Consider the following 20,674-nt stretch of genomic DNA (forward strand, 5'->3'; position numbering starts at 1 on the left):
AGCACCAAACCATGCTAGAGAGTTGTCACTGGGAACAGTCCAAGCATAATTCTAGTGAAGATTGATGTTAGGTTAAGAACTGGAGCGCTGCAGTTAATCCTGGTCATTTAGCAGGAAAATGACATAAAATACTGTTGCTTTTGTCTGAATTATCTGACTAGACATTAAACAAATTCTGTAAATGTACAAGTCTTTATTTTGCTTTTCATTAGTAGATCTAGTTGTTTGTTTATTATTTCTGGAGCTGGTAAAAATATAGTGATTTTAAACAAAGAATGTTGAACAAGATCATTTCAATGATCTTACCATCTGAATCTTTTCAAAAGGGAGCTTTCTCACTGACTTCAAAGGGGTACAAGAAAAACAGAATCAGAATAAGATTGTATGACTCATTGAAGCCAGATAATAACTGTTTAGTTATTTTAACCTCTAAGAGCTATGCCAGACATTTATATTTGTTTCTGTATTATATAGAATCTGTAGCCTCACTGTCATATTTTTTACTCTTTTATTTGTAGGATACCACTGTGAATACAAAATAAGTGTTGGTTTATCATATCTATTTCTAGAAATGTAGGGAAGACTGTAGTTAGCATACCATTAAGGGGAATCCGTTATTTTAAACATATTTTTTTTACACAGGAGAAAGGTTGGTGTATGTGCACTTTATATTGTATCAATAAACTATTCAAATTTTCTTTTTACACTAAAACTAACAAAATAATAATGAAACTAAAGGTAAAGCTTTTTCCTGGCCAAACTTTCTAGAATGAAACTTTCTTTTCTTAATGTCAAAATAAGTATTAATTCATTCCTCAATCCACTGCAATCTGGCTTCTGCCCCAACTGTGGCAACTGTTCCACATAAGGTTGACAACGAAACCTGTCATTGTCAGGTTTCATTGATGCCCGTGGTTACTTTCCTCTCCACATCTTTTTAGAACGTGGTATTTTATGTTTTTTTGTCCCCCTTCTGGAAACTTCCTCATTTTGGTTTGTGACACCACTCCTGTCTGATTCTCTTTCTAGCTTTGCTACTTCCTTTTCAGTCATTCTTTTGAGCAATTCTTTAGTTCCTCGTCCCTTACATGTTGGTATTCCCGAGTTCAAAAACAAATCCTCTTCTCTTCTCACACTATATACTCTTATAGGGGATATCTCTTTTTCTCCCAGGGTTCTCCTTCTCCATATATACTACAGGCTTCCAATCTATACCTCTAGCCCAGATTGTTTTCTTGAGCTTCAGACTTATACATCCAATGGCCAAGAAACATTCCCACTTGGATTCAATCTGTTCAAAAGGAAATCCATAATGTTTACTCTCAATTATTCCTCTAGTACTTCTTATCCTGCTCAATGGTTTCAAGATATTCCAGTCACCTAGGCTAGACCTGGGGAACCCTCTTCACAGTCTCCTTTTCCCCACATTCCAAATCTATGGAATTGATAAGAAAGTTTTATAGCTGTTATTAATTCAATTAATTCTTCCTTCCCAAATGGTACTGCTACTGCCATTGCCTTACAGAACTTTATCTTTCATTTGGTCAACTATAATGGTTTCTTAAATGATTTTCCTAGCTTTGGTCTTACATTCTTTCAAATTAACCTTCATATCAGCATTGGGTTTTGAAAAATAATTAAATTGCAATTAAATATAATAAAAATTGATCGAGACTTCTCTCTCCTTTAAAACTTTTAACAGTTCCTTACCACCTACAGAATAAAGTCCAGGTTTCTCAGAATGGCCTATAGGGCTTCCCATGATTTGGCTTCCATCTATCTATCCAGTCTCATTTTTCCATTTCCATCTTCCCCCCCCCACAAATCATACCAATCTCTTTACAGTTCCAGAAATGCCCATGATGTCTCATGCTTCAATGGCTTTGCAATACTGTTCTTTGTACGGAATACTCTCCCTCCTCTTTGTCCACCTGGGAAGCTCCTATTCTTCAATACCTAGGTTAGTACCTCTTCATCTGTGAACTACTCCATGTCCTATCACTGTACCTGGTAAGAACTCTGTTAGAGCATTTTGCACTGTACTGCATTTGTTTACTTATTTTCTCTTTTACCAAACTGAGGGCAGGGACTCTTATTCATATTTGTACCTTTAGCATCTGAGTAGTGTCAAGCACATGCTGAATAAATGAATACATGTTTGCAAACATAAATCTTTTCTTGTCTTCCCTATGCTTAATGCTAATATGAATGAAACTGGTTATGGCTTATTTTTTTTTTTTTTCTGTTTCTCCATGTTACAACACATAGGCCCTAAATCAACATCTTTTCTGCAGAATGAGATCTAAGATATGTAGGGCCATAAAATTAAGATAATATTATGTATGCGTTCCTTAAAATTTAACATATAAAACATTTCTGCATTTATAGTAATTAGAACAGAGGCACTAACATCTCTGAAGCATTTACTTTTTGATGAAAGGGAGCTAATTTATCTACTTGATTGTGTAGTAAAAAGGCAGACTTAGTTGAATAAAATAATGTTGAAAGTAAGGCTTAAAAAGAGTCGAACAGATAATATAATCTGGAGGTCTCCTTGGAGAAACTCAGAATCCTATGAAGTCCTGAAGGGATGTGGGAGGGTAAGGAAAAGGATAGATATAAGAAAAATAAACTAATTTACATTTACTAAGCATCTACTCTTTGTTAGTTACCTTACGCATTGTAATTTAATTTAGTTCATAATAACTCTTTAAGAGGTAGACATTGTTATCCCCATTTCACAGATGAGGTAGGTAACATGAGACTTTAAGTAACCTCCAAGGTCATGTAGCTACAAATGGTAACTAGATCAGAATGACGCTAAAGTTTCCTTCCTTCACAACAGGCTGCCTGGCCTTTCATATGAAGTTCCCAGAGCTGCTGGGCTGCTGTGCGCAGCTTAGTAACACACACAAAGTCACATTATTTACTCCTATTTGCAATGATAATATGTAGGTGTTTCACTTAGCAGTTAATAGTAATATAACTATAATTTATTTCCAATTCCATACTTATTAAAAATTTTTTAATGAAAAGAACAGTCGCAAACTTTTTGATGATGCTAATGAACTAGATGAATCCTTTTGAGCTCCTCTTGCAAAACTGCATGAATACATTTTAAGTAGGCTTACTGGAGAAACACACACACACACATATATCTATATACATCTATCTATCTATTTTTTTTTTTTTTGGTGCACTCTGCTTGTTGGCTCCATTTGGAATCCAGAAATGACTGCTTTCTGGGGGAAAAGGCAGTTTGCTTTCGCTGCCTCCTGTAGATTGCTTGGCCTGGCAGTTTGTCACTTTCCTGGGCAAGTATCCAGTTTGTGGTAGTGAGGTGGTTTTGTGGCAGAACTCCACAATTAACCACAAGTTCAGTGTCAACGGTAGTCTGCCACCGTCGTGGCTGTGATCCTTCAGATCTGCTGGGATAGCCAGAGCTGAAGAAACTCCTGCTTGTCTAGGGAGGGAACAAGAAAACTTGGAAAGAGTCTGCATTGCTGTTTATTGTTCAAGGTTCAGGTTTTAGATTTAGAACAAAAAATTCAGGAAATTTTAGGGTAATCGTTATAGATTTAATACTTTTACCAATTGTTATATTTTAAAAGTATAATAGTAAGTTTGTGTCAGAGATACAATTGTTGCTCTGAAAACTTGAAATGGAAAGAGGAAAATTCTTAAAGTACTAGAATATATGCTTTCACAGCCAAATAATCCAGGTACTGTCACTTGAGTTAAATGACCCACACATCTCTGAAACATTTATTTTATGTTGAAAGTGAAACACAACATAAACATATGTGTAATTTTGTTTTTGTAAATCTAGGAAAAAGGGTTCTTTCAGTGATTTGGTGCAAATTAATGTTAAAAATATTTTTAAATTACAATATGAAAAGTTTTTTTCTATTATATTCTGAGTTTTCTATTAAAAGTCATTGACTAATAAAGCTAAAAATCAAAGGAAGTACAGTTAAAGTCTGATTTATTAAAACAGTTTTGAGAAATATCAACACACTTGAAAAATTCTGAGGACCTGCTGTAGGTTAAGTACTGGGTTAGGCATGAAGATGGAGCTAAGATTGAATAGGAGAGAATTCTTGTTTGAAGAATATATTGCAGAGGGAGCCATGCAAATAAGCAAATACGATAAAAGAACATAAACCTTTATGTAACAAATGGTAACAAACTCCAGTTCCATTAGTAGGGCCACACCATCTCTGTAGTCCCATCATACCTTACACTTACACCATAGGATACTTGAGTTATCCAAATGCACTATAGTTGCATTCCTTTAGATTTTTGCACTGCTTACTTCCTTTGCCCAGATTATTTTTTCTCCTTACTTTACTTAGGTAACTTCCATTTACCTTTTAATATCAAGCCTAGAAATCAGTTTCTCTGAGTCCTCCAGAGAATTACTCCTTACCTGTTACTCCTACTGTAGTCTGGGTTCCTGAGATCGCAGAGTACACTGAGGATTATTACCTCTGTATCACAGCTCCTGTTACAATGGGCTGTAATAGTCTTCTTACTGTCTTGCTCTCATTAGACTAAGGAACCACATCTTCACCATTATGTCTTTGTCATCTAGCACACCAGGCACATAATAAATACTGAATGAATGAATGCATTCATTAATGGAGACAGATTAAATGCTGGTGGAGGGGGGATGGTACGTAGGAAAACTGAAGAAGTAAAAGAAGTTAGGGAATATAATACAGAGATGAAAGAGAGAGGTCAGGGAAAAGAGGAGAGAGATCAGAAGACAGCCATCTGGACAGATGCTGGGGAGAGAAAGAAGGAAGACTGTAAGAGAGAGAAATGGAACTAGAAGAATGAGAAACTGTGAGAAAAAGCTGAGAACTACACAGTGGGGGCACCCTAGAAGAAAATGATTTTCTTCTTTTTTAATAGTCCTAATACATTGTTCTCAATAGTTCTTTTTTTTTTTTTTTTTTTTTTGAGAGGGAGTCTCGCTCTGTCGCCCAGGCTGGAGTGCAGTGGCCGTATCTCGGCTCCCTGCAAGCTCCGCCTCCGGGTTTACACCATTGTCCTGCCTCAGCCTCCCGAGTAGCTGGGACTACAGGCACCCACCACCACGCCCGGCTAGTTTTTTGTATTTTTTTTTAGTAGAGACGGGGTTTCACCGTGTTAGCCAGGATCGTCTCGATCTTCTGACCTCGTGATCTGCCCGTCTCGGCCTCCCAAAGTGCTGGGATTACAGGCTTGAGCCACCGCGCCGGGCCACTCTCAACAGTTCTTAATCACATATTTATTCTTTTGTGCTATTTAATAGTTTATGTGCAGAGGTTCTATCTCTTAGATAAAGTTGCAGCTCTGAGAAAGCTCTGAAGGAACTGTTACAGTTTTAAAAAATGTTCTAAATAGCATTTAGCACAAAGCTGTGGCATATAGTGGGAACTAAATAGCTACTTGTTGAAAGGAACTAAAAGAGTGAGTCAAAATGAGGCTCAGATTCTGAGATGAGTATTAGCTGGAAGGAACATAGGTATTGTTAACATACTTAGGCAACAGAGTTGCCACTGTACATGGAAAACAATGATCCTTTTTTATGCTAGAGAAAAGCTTGTCCATTTTTACTTTTAAATATAAGGTTGTAAATGTTAATTATTTAATTTTTTGAAAAACCTTATAAGGTTTTGCATGTATCTTCAGGGATGACTCTAGTTTTATAAATGTGGAATCTCAATGATACTGGTTAATTTACTGCCTATTTCTGAGTTTCTTTGATATTTAAAATGTGTCAGACCACTTTATCCTGAGAAATTAGAAAAAAAGAAATACATAGGGGCTTGCATTGTCCTAAAATGACTTGGGAGTGGGGTGGTAAGACCCAGGATCCTATGTCATGGTAAACCAGGAGAGGGGAAAGATTCATTAAGAAGTGGAGAGATCATGGGTCAAAACGTGAGGTAAGGCACCTAATGTAGATGACGGCTTTAGCAAACCACCATGGCACGTGTGTACCTATGTAACAAACCTGCACGTTCTGCACATGTATCCCAGAACTTAAAGTATAATAATAATTAAAAAAGAAAAAAAAAGACGTGAGGGAAGGCAAAGTCAGGTAAAATGAGGCTGGGGTAAAGCGCTGGGAAAAGTCAAAGGTATACTGTGACTTTAGTTTTTTTTTTTTATGACAGTTAATGGTCATAAATTCTTGACCCTAAAGAACTAAGTAATTTTATTGGTTGTTTAAGTTTGGCAAGGGAATAATTAAATAATTTGACCTCTAAGAAATGCGGCCTAGTAATAATCTTTGACAAAGACTGTAAACAGAGAAGGGAGTTGCTATAAACATAGCTAGCTCATTCTTTTTGTGCATATTTTTAGTTAAGTAAACTTCTGATGGTCTTTGGTCACGTCCTTACATTTTATTTTAGAAATTTCTCAGGTGCTAGGTTGGCCTTCAGAGGGATGCACTCCGAGTATGGGTTATTGAAAGAGTTGGGCTTGTAGCCTTATAAAAACCTGAATGACAGCTAAAAGAAGGCTAGAGAATTGAGAAGACAATTTTGTGAAGAGAGCCTTGGATTTTATTTTTCAGAAAACAGTCTTTTGATACAATCCCTTTATTTTTACTTGTCAACACTGAGAGCTTGGTAGTATAAATAATATAAAAGTTTGCTATTGGCTCTTACTTTTATTATACTATTGGCAACCTGAAAGGTGAGTCTTAAGGATGCCTATGTATCTTTGGCATACAGAAATCAGAGCTTTTTAAGACTAGAAGGGATTTCAAAGGTTAGCTAAATTAATTGCTTCATTTTATATTTGAAAAGAACAAGGCCAGTAAGAGTTATAGGATTGCTTAATGTCAGGGTATGAATGGCTAGGCCCAGACAAAAACTCACAAAACTGGATTTCTACTCCCCTACTGTTTCCATGACCATATGCCAATCCTACCTTAGATGACAACTTCAGATTAAATGCACACACACGCACAAGCGCGCACACACACACACCTTTTAATCTGAATTTGTTCTAATTTCCAAATCAATTTATTATTTCCTATGGAATTTATAACGGGAATTTCAATAATGCTGGTGCTAGTTTTGTCATGCCCTTTTGTACAAACTCAAAATGTATCCATTGTTTTTTACTTTAATCTTCAACTGGTGGTAATGAGTTCTATGCACATCATATAAAAAATGTATTTCCTGAGTTTTGCTGAAATGAACATTTTTTTCTTTTGTCATGGGGATAAAAAGACCTTTTGAGTTTTTATCTTTTAGGACAAGCATTTGGGTAATCCATTAGAAAAGGAAAAGCAAAGGAAAGGGAATTCTGGAACTTTTTCATTTTGGTTAAATTCTTGTGCTAATTTCTCAGTGACTTTTGCTATGCATGTGAACTACAACCATATACGAAAATGGTCTGTTTTAGGTCATGGCTGTGGGCAGAGATTAATTGGTGAAAAATGGGCCTGTTTGTGGGATTTACCACACAGTAAGGTTTCTCATCTCTCTGGAAAAATGTGAAATTAGCTCGTTGAGAAATGCAGTCCGGTCATGAGGTTGAAGTGACAGCTTAGGGAGGGAAACACAGTTCACTCTCTAAGGCGGTTATGATTGGTTAGATTCCAGAGCAGTTCCTTTGGTGTAGCAAAGTTCTTTTCTTCTCACTTTCAAGTCTGTGTTTCCTAACGTTGCTAGTTTCACTAGTACTTCACAAATAGCATCTTATTTGGCTTCCTTCAAGGCCAGCTGATCCAAACTGGGGAGTGGTCTTGGAGAGGATTCCTAGTTCTCCCCGCTCCCCCATCTGGAACATGTTACAGTGAAAAAGCCTTCAATTTGCAAAGACCAATTGCGACAGCAAATTTGTGCTGTGTGGAAGGGGATACAGGATGTGAACCAGTAGATATGTATGGCAAGAGTGAAAAATGGAAGGCGTCTGAGACGTTGGTTCCTCGCCTGTGAAGATGGTTCATGAGCAACCCTCAAGAACGTGCACGTGGAGTGCTCCCAGAGTGTACTCCACGTACACGGTCCTCTCTAAGAGCCAATGCAAGGATCCTGGGCCTGCTGCGTGGCCCAAGAATCCACGTTGCTCTGGAGGCCAGATCTAGCCACAGTGATTACGGTTTCTTCGCCATGGTCTTGGTGTTGGCTGGCCTTCATTTGGTCACAGTCTGAGGACTCACCTTGAACGGGGCTGAGGTCAGAGACTGCGCCCCGCCCCTCCCACCCTTAGCTCACCATATCCCCACTAAGCACACCCCTTAGTGAAAGGGGACCACAAACGCCCTCTTTCCCGACGACCCCAGTAGTGACCTGTGGGATTCTGGCTGGGTGTCTGTGACTTACCCTCAAAGAGAACCTGCACGCCTGGCGTCCCAGGATGGCGGGCTTGCCCCTCCCATCCGAAGAAGACCTCGTCCTTCTCTCTTAGTCCTGGCCGGTCTTCGGACTGCCGCCGCCGCGCTCTCCTCGGCCCGGGCACGCCGGGTCGGCGGGGTCCCGGCTCGCGTCCCTGTTGGGCGACGGCGGCGCGGGTGGCGGCGGGACAAGGCGCGAGCGCGCGCCGGGCGCGCGCCCGGCCGCGACAGCCGCGGGGGAGGAGCGCCCGCCCGCTGCTCGCGCGCCCAACGGACCAGGCTGGGGCCGTGAGGTAACTGTTGCAGCCAGCGGAGCTGGGAGGCGACACCGAGTCTCCAGTCCCGAGAGGTGCCCAAGTGAAAAGGAGGCGGCAGCCAAACTGGTCCTGGAGAGAAGCCCCTTCTGCCCCTCTCCTCAGCCAGCATGTCCCGGACTCCGCCGCTCCTCAGTCCGCGAGGTGGGGACCTCGGGCCGTGGCGGCGGGCGCAGCCCTGACGGGTTGTGAGTCGGAGGGCGCCCCGAACGCAGGGGCTGGGGTCTGGGAACGCGAGCGGCCGCTACGGTAGGAGCGGGGTGTGCTGAGTCCCGTGGCCACCCCCGGCCTCAGCCATGAGGAGGGACGAGCGAGACGCCAAAGCCATGCGGTCCCTGCAGCAGCCAGATGGGGCCGGCTCGCCCCCCGAGAGTCTGAGGAACGGCTACGTGAAGAGTTGCGTGAGCCCCTTGCGGCAGGACCCTCCGCGCGGCTTCTTCTTCCACCTCTGCCGCTTCTGCAACGTGGAGCTGCGGCCGCCGCCGGCCTCCCTCCAGCAGCCGCGGCGCGGCTCCCCCTTCTGCCGGGCGCGCCTCTCGCTGGGCGCCCTGGCTGCCTTTGTCCTCGCCCTGCTGCTGGGCGCGGAACCCGAGAGCTGGGCTGCCGGGGCCGCCTGGCTGCGGACGCTGCTGAGCGTGTGTTCGCACAGCCTCAGCCCCCTCTTTAGCATCGCCTGTGCCTTCTTCTTCCTCACCTGCTTCCTCACCCGGACCAAGCGGGGACCCGGCCCGGGCCGGAGCGGCGGCTCCTGGTGGCTGCTGGCGCTGCCCGCCTGCTGTTACCTGGGGGACTTCTTGGTGTGGCAGTGGTGGTCCTGGCCTTGGGGGGATGGCGACGCAGGGTCCCCGGCCACGCACACGCCCCCGGAGGCGGCGGCCGGCAGGTTGCTGCTGGTGCTGAGCTGCGTGGGGCTGCTGCTGACGCTCGCGCACCCTCTGCGGCTCCGGCACTGCCTCCTGGTGCTGCTCCTGGCCAGCTTCGTCTGGTGGGTCTCCTTCACCAGCCTCGGGTCGCTGCCCTCCGCCCTCAGGCCGCTGCTCTCCGGCCTGGTGGGGGGCGCTGGCTGCCTGCTGGCCCTGGCGTTGGATCACTTCTTTCAAATCAGGGAAGCGCCTCTTCATCCTCGGCTGTCCAGTGGTGCCGAAGAAAAAGTGCCTGTGATCCGACCCCGGAGGAGGTCCAGCTGCGTGTCGCTAGGAGAAACTGCAGCCAGTTACTACGGCAGTTGCAAAATATTCAGAAGACCTTCGTTGCCTTGTATTTCGAGAGAGCAGGTATGTTGGCTGGAAAGCGAGGTCTGGGATGTGAGAGGGTTCGGGTTTACCGCTGCAGTTTCCGAGTTGAGTTCGCTTATTGGAAAGCATGTTAACTTTCAGAATGGAAAAAGGGTGTGTGGGGGGGGGCGGGGGGGAGGGGGCGGAAACAATGTTTTATTCTGGAAAGGATTCTTAAAATACAGGAAGCCTTTTAAAAATGCAGAAGCAAGTACCTTTTGTCATTGAATAGAAATCAAATAGCCCGCTAATCACATGACACTTTTTAAGGATTGTATATGCAATAGATGAGTTCGCAGAAGAATGAGGTGAATCATTTGTGGTTGAATAGATTTGACTACTCCCGCTTTTCGCATACTCGGATGTGTATCTTTTTGGTGCCATTTATCTGTTTGCTGTTATAGTGATGCCTGCCCAAAGATAACATACAGCCTTTAGAATGAGAGGATACGTCTGTGAGTTTTAATCAGTGTGGTTTCGTTATTGAAAATCAAGAGGAAAAATCTGAGATTTTATCGTTAGAAGAACAGTGATGAGCTTTGCAAATGAGAGTAATTTAAATGAAAATACAGCAGTATAGGTGAATATAATTTTTTACGGACTAATTCAGTGTTCTTTGTATTTGTTGCATAATTAGGAGAATGTTTTAACAGTTTAAACTTTAAACTTGGTAATTTCTGGAAAGATGCCAATAGAAAGAAAACTATTTTTTTCCCCATAGGTTTACATAGTTTTATTTTTTTAAAGGGATTGAAATCATCATCAGGAAATGAGATTACATCTTTATATAGTATTGGAAAACCTACCTGTTCTACATCAACAAGAAACTCAATAAGTATAGCTACTATTATTGAGGATTTATGAAGTGCAAAACATTTTACACATACTGTCTCAAAGCCTCACAAGAACGGTGTTTGGCTGGTGCCATTAACCTCTAGAGATGAGACATCTAGGCTTATAGAAGTAATGCAACTTCACATGTCTAGTAAGTGGTAGTTCTGGGATTTGATTAGATTTTTCAGGTTTCAATGCTGTGTTCTGCACAACTAACTGGTAAGTATAGTGGTTTTAAGTAGGAGAGTAAGAGCGTAACCATAGGTTTTCAGAATTTTTGGATTAGTGATATGCTTTACACTGGGAGCCAATATGTTGGAGACAAAAGTTTCTTGTCCTTAATGCATTTGATGCATTCTTCTCTCTTCTTTTCTGTTCTCTTCCTTCACTTCTTCTCTGTCTTCTCTTCGAAATATTTTCTAAACTACTACATTGATTTTATGACATGTTGAACACTGATCTGTAGTGTTCCAGTGACACAATACTTTGCTTCTTGAGTTGGCTTCAGAGGCCACTTCTGTGGTCAACCTCTTGAAAAAGTTTTGTTATACCTTTCGTTTTCTCAGTTTACTACCAGTGGTAATAGACAGTACTTTAGGAAAATGTGTGTCAGAAGAAAAATTGTTTTGAGAGGATTTATTATGGAACAAAGTAGTATCAACTATTTTCATAGAATGGAATTAATATTTGAATTTTGACCAAATGTGAACACATTGCATTTTTTAACACTGGAAAATTGTTTTAGCAGTTTCATCACTTTTGTGGGCAATTTTCCTGAACTTAACAGTTACAGTTTAACATATTTTAATTGTAATTTGTTGGTGGTGTTAATTCGGTCTGTCCTTTTATAAGTGGAAAATTTCTAGACTTCTTAATCCTTGTGTGGTGCTCTTTCCATCACAGCAACCTTTTTCAACCTTTAGGTGCAGTGTTAAGTACCAGGTAGCTTCAATTATTGTTTATATTAGAGGAAAATACAATTTGTGCTTCTAAAAAGGGTGTATTTTCTTAGTGCAGAAAATCCTTATTCACATTCTACTTTTAATAGGAACATTTTTGCACACTTAAAGTATATGTGAATAGTTCAGCGTTTATACATGCCTACCTAATATTCAGTGTCTGCAAAATAATTCTATTTTGACATTGCAAGAAAAGAGTATTTTTAACTTAGCAGATACTGTCATAACAAGAATTTTTATTTATGCTTGTTCCTGAAGTCTAACAGTGGATTTGTGCTTTTTGTTTGCATATATATTATATTAAATATTTTGAGAGGAAATCAGTACTTTTATGGAAGTAAAAGATCAGGAGATTTTTTCTAATTTTCAAAGTGTTGTATATGACAATGGTAAAAACACTTTCTTGTTTCAGAAAGTGAAGGAAGATGAAAAGATTTTAGATAGGACCTGACATAGGGGAAAATGTCCTGGATTCATAGGCAGAGGATTGAGGAGTTTTGGCTTAACTGTTTAATTTTGGAAAAGTCAGTGAACCTTTCTGAATCTTAGTATACTGTCAAATTAAGGGATTCTAGTAGATGAATTCTGTAATACCTTCTAATTCTAAAATTAAATTATATAATACCTTCCATTTCTAAAATTAAATTCTTTTAGTTTACACTTTTGGTAAGGTAGAAATAAAACTATAAATAAGATGTCACAAACCAGTAATTCTTACAGTTTTACTTAAATGTTGAATGTTGATCTTGCTAACCTATGCTTTCCAAGTATAGTAATTGGAAAAGATGAGCAAATATCCTGTTTATTTTGGATAGAACTTTAAAAAAGTATATGGGGGTTCATTTTTAGGATGGTAATAAAATTATCACATTTTCATTTCCTTAAGAATTTAAACGTTTTTATTAACCTCTTTGAAAGCCACTTAAACGTCTATCAATAGAAATGTTTTTAATTGTAGAATAATATATTTAAAGTAATTTTTAACTTTTGGGATGTTATATTACTGCGTTGAAAAATAATGGCATGTTTGTAAAACATAGATTTATAATATTTGATTCAAATGCTATATGTGTCAGTTCAGTTCTTAACTAAGGTTTTTTTTTTTTTTTTTTTTGGCAAAGCATTTAGACATTTGAAACCCAAATCTAGTTACTGTTGATGGTGTTCTGCTTTGGTGGGTTAATGGAAAGAAGCACTGAGTTTGTAGTCTTATCTGCCAAGAATCAGCAGAAACTAATAGGAAATTAAAAAAAATTAGTCTTCTGCATAGAAGCTTTGAGCAGAATTGAACAAGCTACATTTCTATGCCATTTTAATTGCATATTCTACAGTGCAATTTTCAGCTTTTCAATGAGATCGCTTTGTGTTTGAGTAGGTAAATACAAGGTTTTGAAAGGCATAAGTTAGTGTGTGAGATATTTTTCTGTACCTTTAATGCTAAGTGCTTTCTAAATGGTTAGGTAAATATTTAAAAATTCCATGGCCCTAATGCCCATAAATATTACTTAAAGTGTTAATTTTATTTGAAAAAGGTATACATGTGTAGTGTGAGAACTTAAGAAAGAGAGTTTTTTAAAAGTGTGATTATTTACTCACCTAAGGAATTTGCAAGGCATAATCCCCTGTTAATTTCTTTAAGAATACTGTAGTATTTGTGAAATTTATTTTATGGCTTCAATGAGTGAGCGTTTTATTCCAATTTCATGTTACTATTTTGTGGTAAAATATCAGCCTACATAATAATTTTATACTTTATTTTGTAAATATAGTATGTACTCTGCCATGAGTGTTATTTTTCAAAAACACAGATTTGATAGAGTCACCCGCTCCGTTTTAAAAATCTCTTATGGCTTTTCATTGTCCACAGGATACTGTTCATGTCCTTGACCCTTGCTTGCAAAGTCCTTCATAATCCACTCTTTGCCATTTTTTGTTTTATTTTTTAAAAAAGCATTTTATTGCTAATGGGACACTCACTCCCCACATACATTCTAGCTATTTGAGGGCTGCTTCTTGTTATTGACATTGTTGTGGATTTTTCTCTTTTGATTTTACCATCTCCACTTGTTGAAATCTCCTTTAAGGAACAAATAAGATTAGGAAGACTTTAGATAGTACACTGATACTCAAATTTATATATAAGTTGAGAACAAAACTCCATTATAGCAGAATGGGCCATATTTAAAAATAAGAGTTGACAAACCCTGTGAAGCAGTGCTGATGAGTATTTTCATTATAGTGCATTAGATAGTCACATCTCCATAATTTGTTTTTATACACTTAGTAGAAGGTAAGCATAAGTAAAATCATAAAGTTTGTTTTTCATTGTCGTCAGACTATGCTCCTCAGTGGCAGGCCCTTCTCTCATTCTTTCTCTTTTCCCTTTCAATTACCAAGTCAGCTTATTTCCCTAGCACACTCTTCTGCCTTCTGCACCCCATCCAAAGCAAGAATTTATACTTGCCGAAAAAGCCTATTTCAGTATAAATGTTTGTATAGATATATAAAATATAGGACAGGTTCAGAGTTTATCTAATTGAAATCTGCTCATTGTATGTTGTATAAGGAAAATAAATTGAACTCTAGAGAGATAAAAATACTGGCTCAGGGTTATTCTGTGAGATATTTGGAAAACAGAGACTAGAACCTAGGTCTTTACTCCTAATCCACTTTTACTTTCCGCAAGGAGAATATATACTTCCCGTCATAGCTTTCCAAGGCTGTACTTAATTTTGCCAGGTATCTCTAATTATGTGAAAAAAGGCAGTGTCTCTGGTTAAAGGAGGTAGGCGAGAAGCGAGAGAGAGTCAGTTAAGAGGGACTCATGAAAATCGCATAGTTTATAATGACCTTGATGACAAACTTCTGATACAGTTATTTCAGAGTAATTTGTAAGGATGCAGCTGGTCTCAAACTCATGTACCTACATAACATTTATTTTATATGTTGAAGACAGAGGGGAGGGTCAAAAGGAAAGTAGGAAGAATGGAAGTGAACTGGCTGTTGCCTGCTTTGCTTAAAGGCTTTCTTTTTTTTTTTTTAATTTATTATTATTATTATACTTTAAGTTCTAGGGTACATGTGCATAACGTGCAGGTTTGTTACATATGTATACTTGTGCCATGTTGCTGTGCTGCACCCATCAACTCGTCAGCACCCATCAACTCGTCATTTATATCAGGTATAACTCCCAATGCAATCCCTCCCCCCTTCCCCCTCCCCATGATAGGCCCCGGTGTGTGATGTTCCCCTTCCCGAGTCCAAGTGATCTCATTGTTTAGTTCCCACCTATGAGTGAGAACATGCGGTGTCTGGTTTTCTGTTCTTGTGATAGTTTGCTAAGAATGATGGTTTCCAGCTGCATCCATGTCCCTACAAAGGGCACGAACTCATCCTTTTTTATGGCTCTGTAGTATTCCATGGTGTATATGTGCCACATTTTCTTAATCCAGTCTGTCACTGATGGACATTTGGGTTGATTCCAAGTCTTTGCTATTGTGAATAGTGCCACAATAAACATACGTGTGCATGTGTCTTTATAGCAGCATGATTTATAATCCTTTGGGTATATACCCAGTAATGGGATGGCTGGGTCATATGGTACATCTAGTTCTAGATCTTTGAGGAATCCCCATACTGTTTTCCGTAATGGTTGAACTAGTTTACAGTCCCACCAACAGTGTAAAAGTGTTCCTATTTCTCCACATCCTCTCCAGCACCTGTTGTTTCCTGACTTTTTAATGATCGCCATTCTAACTGGTGTGAGATGGTATCTCATTGTGGTTTTGATTTTCATTTCTCTGATGGCCAGTGATGATGAGCATTTATTCATGTGTCTGTTGGCTTTATGAATGTCTTCTTTTGAGAAATGTCTGTTCATATCCTTTGCCCACTTTTTGATGGGGTTGTTTTTTTCTTGTAAATTTGTTTGAGTTCTTTGTAGGTTCTGGATATTAGCCCTTTGTCAGATGAGTAGATTGCAAAAAAATCCTCAATAAAATACTGGCAAACCGGATTCAGCAGCACATCAAGAAGCTTATCCACCATGATCAAGTGGGCTTCATCCCTGGGATGCAAGGCTGGTTCAACATTCTCAAATCAATAAACATAATCCAGCATATAAACAGAACCAAAGACAAGAACCACATGATTATCTCAATAGATGCAGAAAAGGCTTTTGACAAAATTCAACAGCCCTTCATGCTAAAAACACTCAATAAATTCAGTATTGATGGAACGTACCTCAAAATAATAAGAGCTATTTATGACAGACCCACAGCCAATATCATACTGAATGGGCAAAAACTGGAAAAATTCCCTTTGAAAACTGGCACAAGACAGGGATGCCCTCTCTCACCACTCCTATTCAACATAGTGTTGGAAGTTCTGGCTAGGGCAATCAGGCAAGAGAAATAAATCAAGGGTATTCAGTTAGGAAAAGAAGAAGTCAAATTGTCCCTATTTGCAGATGACATGATTGTATATTTAGAAACCCCATTGTCTCAGCCCAAAATCTCCTTAAGCTGATAAGCAACTTCAGCAAAGTCTCAGGATACAAAATTAATGTGCAAAAATCACAAGCATTCGTATACACCAGTAACAGACAAACAGAGAGCCAAATCATGAATGAACTTCCATTCACAATCACTTCAAAGAGAATAAAATATCTAGGAATCCAACTTACAAGGGATGTAAAGGACCTCTTCAAGGAGAACTACAAACCACTGCTCAGTGAAATAAAAGAGGACACAAACAAATGGAAGAACATTCCATGCTCATGGATAGGAAGAATCAATATCGTGAAAATGGCCATACTGCCCAAGGTTATTTATAGATTCAATGCCATCCCCATCAAGCTACCAATGAGTTTCTTCACAGAATTGGAAAAAACTGCTTTAAAGTTCATATGGAACCAAAAAAGAGCCCGCATCTCCAAGATAATCCTAAGTCAAAAGAACAAAGCTGGAGGCATCACGCTACCTGACTTCAAACTATACTACAAGGCTACAGTAACCAAAACAGCATGGTACTGGTACCAAAACAGAGATATAGACCAATGGAACAGAACAGAGGCCTCAGAAATAATACCACACATCTATAGCCATCTGATCTTTGACAAACTTGACCCTATTTAATAAATGGTGCTGGGAAAATTGGCTAGCCATAAGTAGAAAGCTGAAACTGGATCCTTTCCTTACTCCTTATACGAAAATTAATTCAAGATGGATTAGAGACTTAAATGTTAGACCTAATACCATAAAAATCCTAGAAGAAAACCTAGGTAGTACCATTCAGGACATAGGCATGGGCAAAGACTTCATGTCTAAAACAGCAAAAGCAACGGCAGCAAAAGCCAAAATTGACAAATGGGATCTCATTAAACTAAAGAGCTTCTGCACAGCAAAAGAAACTACCATCAGAGTGAAGAGGCAACCTACAGAATGGGAGAAAATTTTTGCAATCTACTCATCTGACAAAGGCTTTCAATTTAAACAAAAGACACTGAAAAACTGTTAGCTGTAAACAACACTTTGGGAGAACTGGGTTCTGTCTGTGGGTGGTTCCTGACAGTTTATAACATTGAGTTGTTGTTGACGTTGTTATTTACAAGCTGATCTGCGCTTATTTAGGTTGTTGTTATAAGCCTGTTCTTAGAACTTGGGGCAGAAGAGTGTATCTCCCACTGTTATTTATTTATTTATTTATTTTCTTTTACAACCAAGATCTTTCCTTCTGTCATTGATTTACCTAGCAGATAACTTTACAGATTTCTCCTCCTCCATCTGCCACAGTACGTTGTTTGGCCACCTCTTCCTTAAATTTCATACAACTTGCATTCAGCAATATATATATATATATTTTGAGAGCGTCTCACTCTGTTGCCCAGGCTAGGGTGCAGTGATGTGCGATCTTGCCTCAATGCAAACTCTGCCTTGCAGGCACAGGTAGTCCTCCCACTTCAGCCTCCTGGATAGGTGGGACCGCAGTGCATGACACCATGCCCAGCTAATTTTTGTATCTTTTTTTTTTGGTAGAGAAGAGGTTTCGCTGTGTTGCCCAGGCATGTCTCAAACTCCTGGGCTCTATCGATCTGTTCACCTTGGCCAAAGATGTACACATTTGAGAATATGTTACCTTACGTGGCAAAATGGACTTTGGAGATGGGATTAAGGATTTTGAGTTGAAGAGATTATCCAGCATTATCTGAGTGGGTGCAGTGTAATCATGAGGGTCCTAAAAAGTAGAAGAGAGAGGCAGAAGAGATCAGAGAAGATTTGACAGTGGAAGCAGGGTTGGAGTAATACAGTGTGAAAGGAACTCACTCAACCCATCTTCGCTAACTTTGGTGATGGAAGAAGGGGGACCCTGAGCCAAGGAAAGCAGGCAGCCTCTAAGAAGATGAAAAAAGTAAGGAAGTAGATTTTCTCCCTAGAGCTCCCAGAAAGTTTTGAAGCCCCACTATCATCTTGGTTTAGCTTAGTGAGACCTATATCAGACTTCTGACCTGCAGAACTATAAGATACGTTTGTGTCATTTTATGCTTTTGAATTTGCAATAATTTGTTACAGGAGCATATTAGTTTGCTAGGGCTGCCATGATAAGGTTTGACAAACTAGGTGACTTGAATAGCAGAGATGAATTGTCTCACAGTTCTGGAGGCCAGAAGTCCAAGATCAAGGTATCTCCAGGGCTGGTTCCTTTTGAAGGCTGTGAGGGAGAATCTGTTCCATGTCCTTCTCCTAGCTTCTGGTGGTTTACTGGCGATCTTTGACTTGTAGATGCATCACCCTGATCTCTTTGTTCATCTTCACGTGGCATTCTCCCTGTATGTTCACATAGTCTTTCCCTGTACCTGTCTGTCTTTGTTTCCAAATTTTCGAATTTTCTAAGGATCCAGGTCATATTGGATTGGAGTCCACCCTGATTTGCCCTGTAGAGACCTTATTTCCTAGTAAGATTACATTCTGAAGTACTGAGGATTAGGACTCAACATGTTTTTTTTGGGGTGATACAATTCAACCAATGCAAGTAGATACAGAAAACTAAAGCTATGTAAAATTGAATTGTTTTCCAAAATAGATGCTGAATATAAATTGATGCATTTGTATTTTTGCTGGCAATGAGTAAGAATGCCCCTGGATCCACATTCTTATCAACCAGTGCTTCCTATTTACTGACTTTTAAGTTTGGCTGGTCTAGTGGGTATGAAATGGTATTTCTTTGTGATTGTAATTTGCGTTTTTCTAATTTTTAGATTTATATGTATGTTGTGATATAGAGATTCAATCTCATTTTTTATATATATGGATATCCAGTCATGCCAACACAATGTATTGAAAAGTTTATTTTTTCTCCATTCATCAGGGCTGCCTCTGTCCTGTATCAAATTTCAATATATATATGACTGTATCTGGGCTCTATTATGTTTGATTTGTTAGTTTATGCATCCTGTGTTTTTTTTTTTTTTTTTTTTGAGATGGAGTCTCGCTCTGTCGCCCAGACTGGAGTGCAGTGGCCGGATCTCAGCTCACTGCAAGCTCCGCCTCCCGGGTTTACGCCATTCTCCCGCCTCAGCCTCCCGAGTAGCTGGGACTACAGGCGCCCGCCACCTCGCCCGGCTAGTTTTTTTTTTGTATTTTTAGTAGAGACGGGGTTTCACCGTATTAGCCAGGATGGTCTCGATCTCCTGACCTCGTGATCCACCCGTCTCGGCCTCCCAAAGTGCTGGGATTACAGGCTTGAGCCACCGCGCCCGGCCTGCATCCTGTGTTAATACCACACTATCTTAGTTATAATAGCTTTCTAATAAGACTTAATATCCATTATTGTTAGTGTCCATTGATGTGTAGAAGTTTTCAATTTTGATGAAGTTTATCTACTTTTTCTTTTGTTGCCTATGATTTTGGTGTCATATCAAAGAAATCACTGCAAATTCAATGTAATGAAGCTCTCCTTCTGTGTTTTCTTTGAGGAGTTTTATAAAAGTTGTAGTTCTAATGTTTAGGTCTTTGATTCATTTTTATTTGTTTTTGTATACAGTGTAAGGTAATGGTCCAACTTTATTCTTTTGCCTGTGGATATTCAGTTTTTCTAAGACCATTTGTTGAAAAAAACTGTTGTTTTAATAACCTTTCAACAAAGTGTTGACTTCTTTGTTGCAAATTATTTGACAGTACACGTGAGGATTTATTTCTAGGCTGTCTGTTCTGTGTCATAGGTCTATACGTCTGTGTTTATGTCAGTACCACACTGTTTTGATTATTGTATCTTTGTAGTAAGTTTTGAAATCACGAAGTTTGAGACCTCAAACTTTGTTCTTTTTCAAGATTATTTTGGCTGTTTGAGTGTCCTTTGAGATTCCATATGAATTTTAGGATGAATGTTTCTGTTTCTGCAAAAAACATCATTGGGGTTTATTTTTTATTGTGGTAAAAGCTGTAAAATTTACTCTGTGCTTTATTTTTAAGTGTGCAGTTCAGTAGTGTTAAGTATATTTACATTGTTTTGAAACCGATCTCCCTATCTTTTCCATCTTGCAGAACTAACACTCTATACTCATTAAATAATGAATCGCCTTCCCCTGTCCCCTGGTAATCACCATTTGACTTTATGTTTCAATGAATTTGATGACTTTAGATACCTCATATAAGTGGAATCATACAGTATTTATTTGTGGCTTGCTTATTTCACTTAGTATAATCATCTTTGGGATTTTGATGAATCTATAGATTGCTTTGAGTAGCACTGGCATCTTAACAATAATAGGTTTTCTCATCCATGAAAATGGGATATCTTTTGATTTATTTTTATATTAATTTATTTCAGCAACGTTTTCATAGTTTTCAGTGTATGAGTCTTTCACCTCCATGGTTAAGTTTATTCCTGAACATTTTATTCCTTTCAATACTGTTGCAGATGGGACTGTTTTCTTAATTTCCTTTTTGAATT

General features: G+C 39.4%; 2 protein-coding genes across 4 annotated transcripts in view; one reads left to right on the plus strand and one right to left on the minus strand.

The window, feature by feature from the left end:
- PSMA1 (proteasome 20S subunit alpha 1) overlaps positions 1-8,509 on the minus strand; it is a 121,042-nt gene extending 112,533 nt beyond the window's left edge. The window contains exon 1 of the mRNA XM_009186524.3: positions 8,334-8,509. The gene's annotated coding sequence lies outside the window, so the exon portion shown is untranslated. The remainder of the gene's footprint in view (positions 1-8,333) is intronic.
- A 92-nt stretch (positions 8,510-8,601) lies between these two features.
- The window catches only part of PDE3B (phosphodiesterase 3B), a 215,091-nt gene continuing 203,018 nt past the window's right edge, over positions 8,602-20,674 (plus strand). For 2 of the 3 annotated variants that reach the window (XM_021926005.2, XM_009186523.3), the window contains exon 1: positions 8,844-9,932. In XM_021926005.2, the coding sequence (XP_021781697.1) occupies positions 8,955-9,932 (978 nt within the window). In that variant the 5' untranslated portion in view covers positions 8,844-8,954. Of the gene's footprint in view, positions 9,933-20,674 lie in introns of all 3 variants that reach the window. The other variant, XM_003910185.3, reaches the window with a different exon arrangement.

Source organism: Papio anubis, chromosome 12, assembly GCF_008728515.1.
Source record: "Papio anubis isolate 15944 chromosome 12, Panubis1.0, whole genome shotgun sequence".
In the NCBI taxonomy this organism is placed as follows: domain Eukaryota; kingdom Metazoa; phylum Chordata; class Mammalia; order Primates; family Cercopithecidae; genus Papio; species Papio anubis.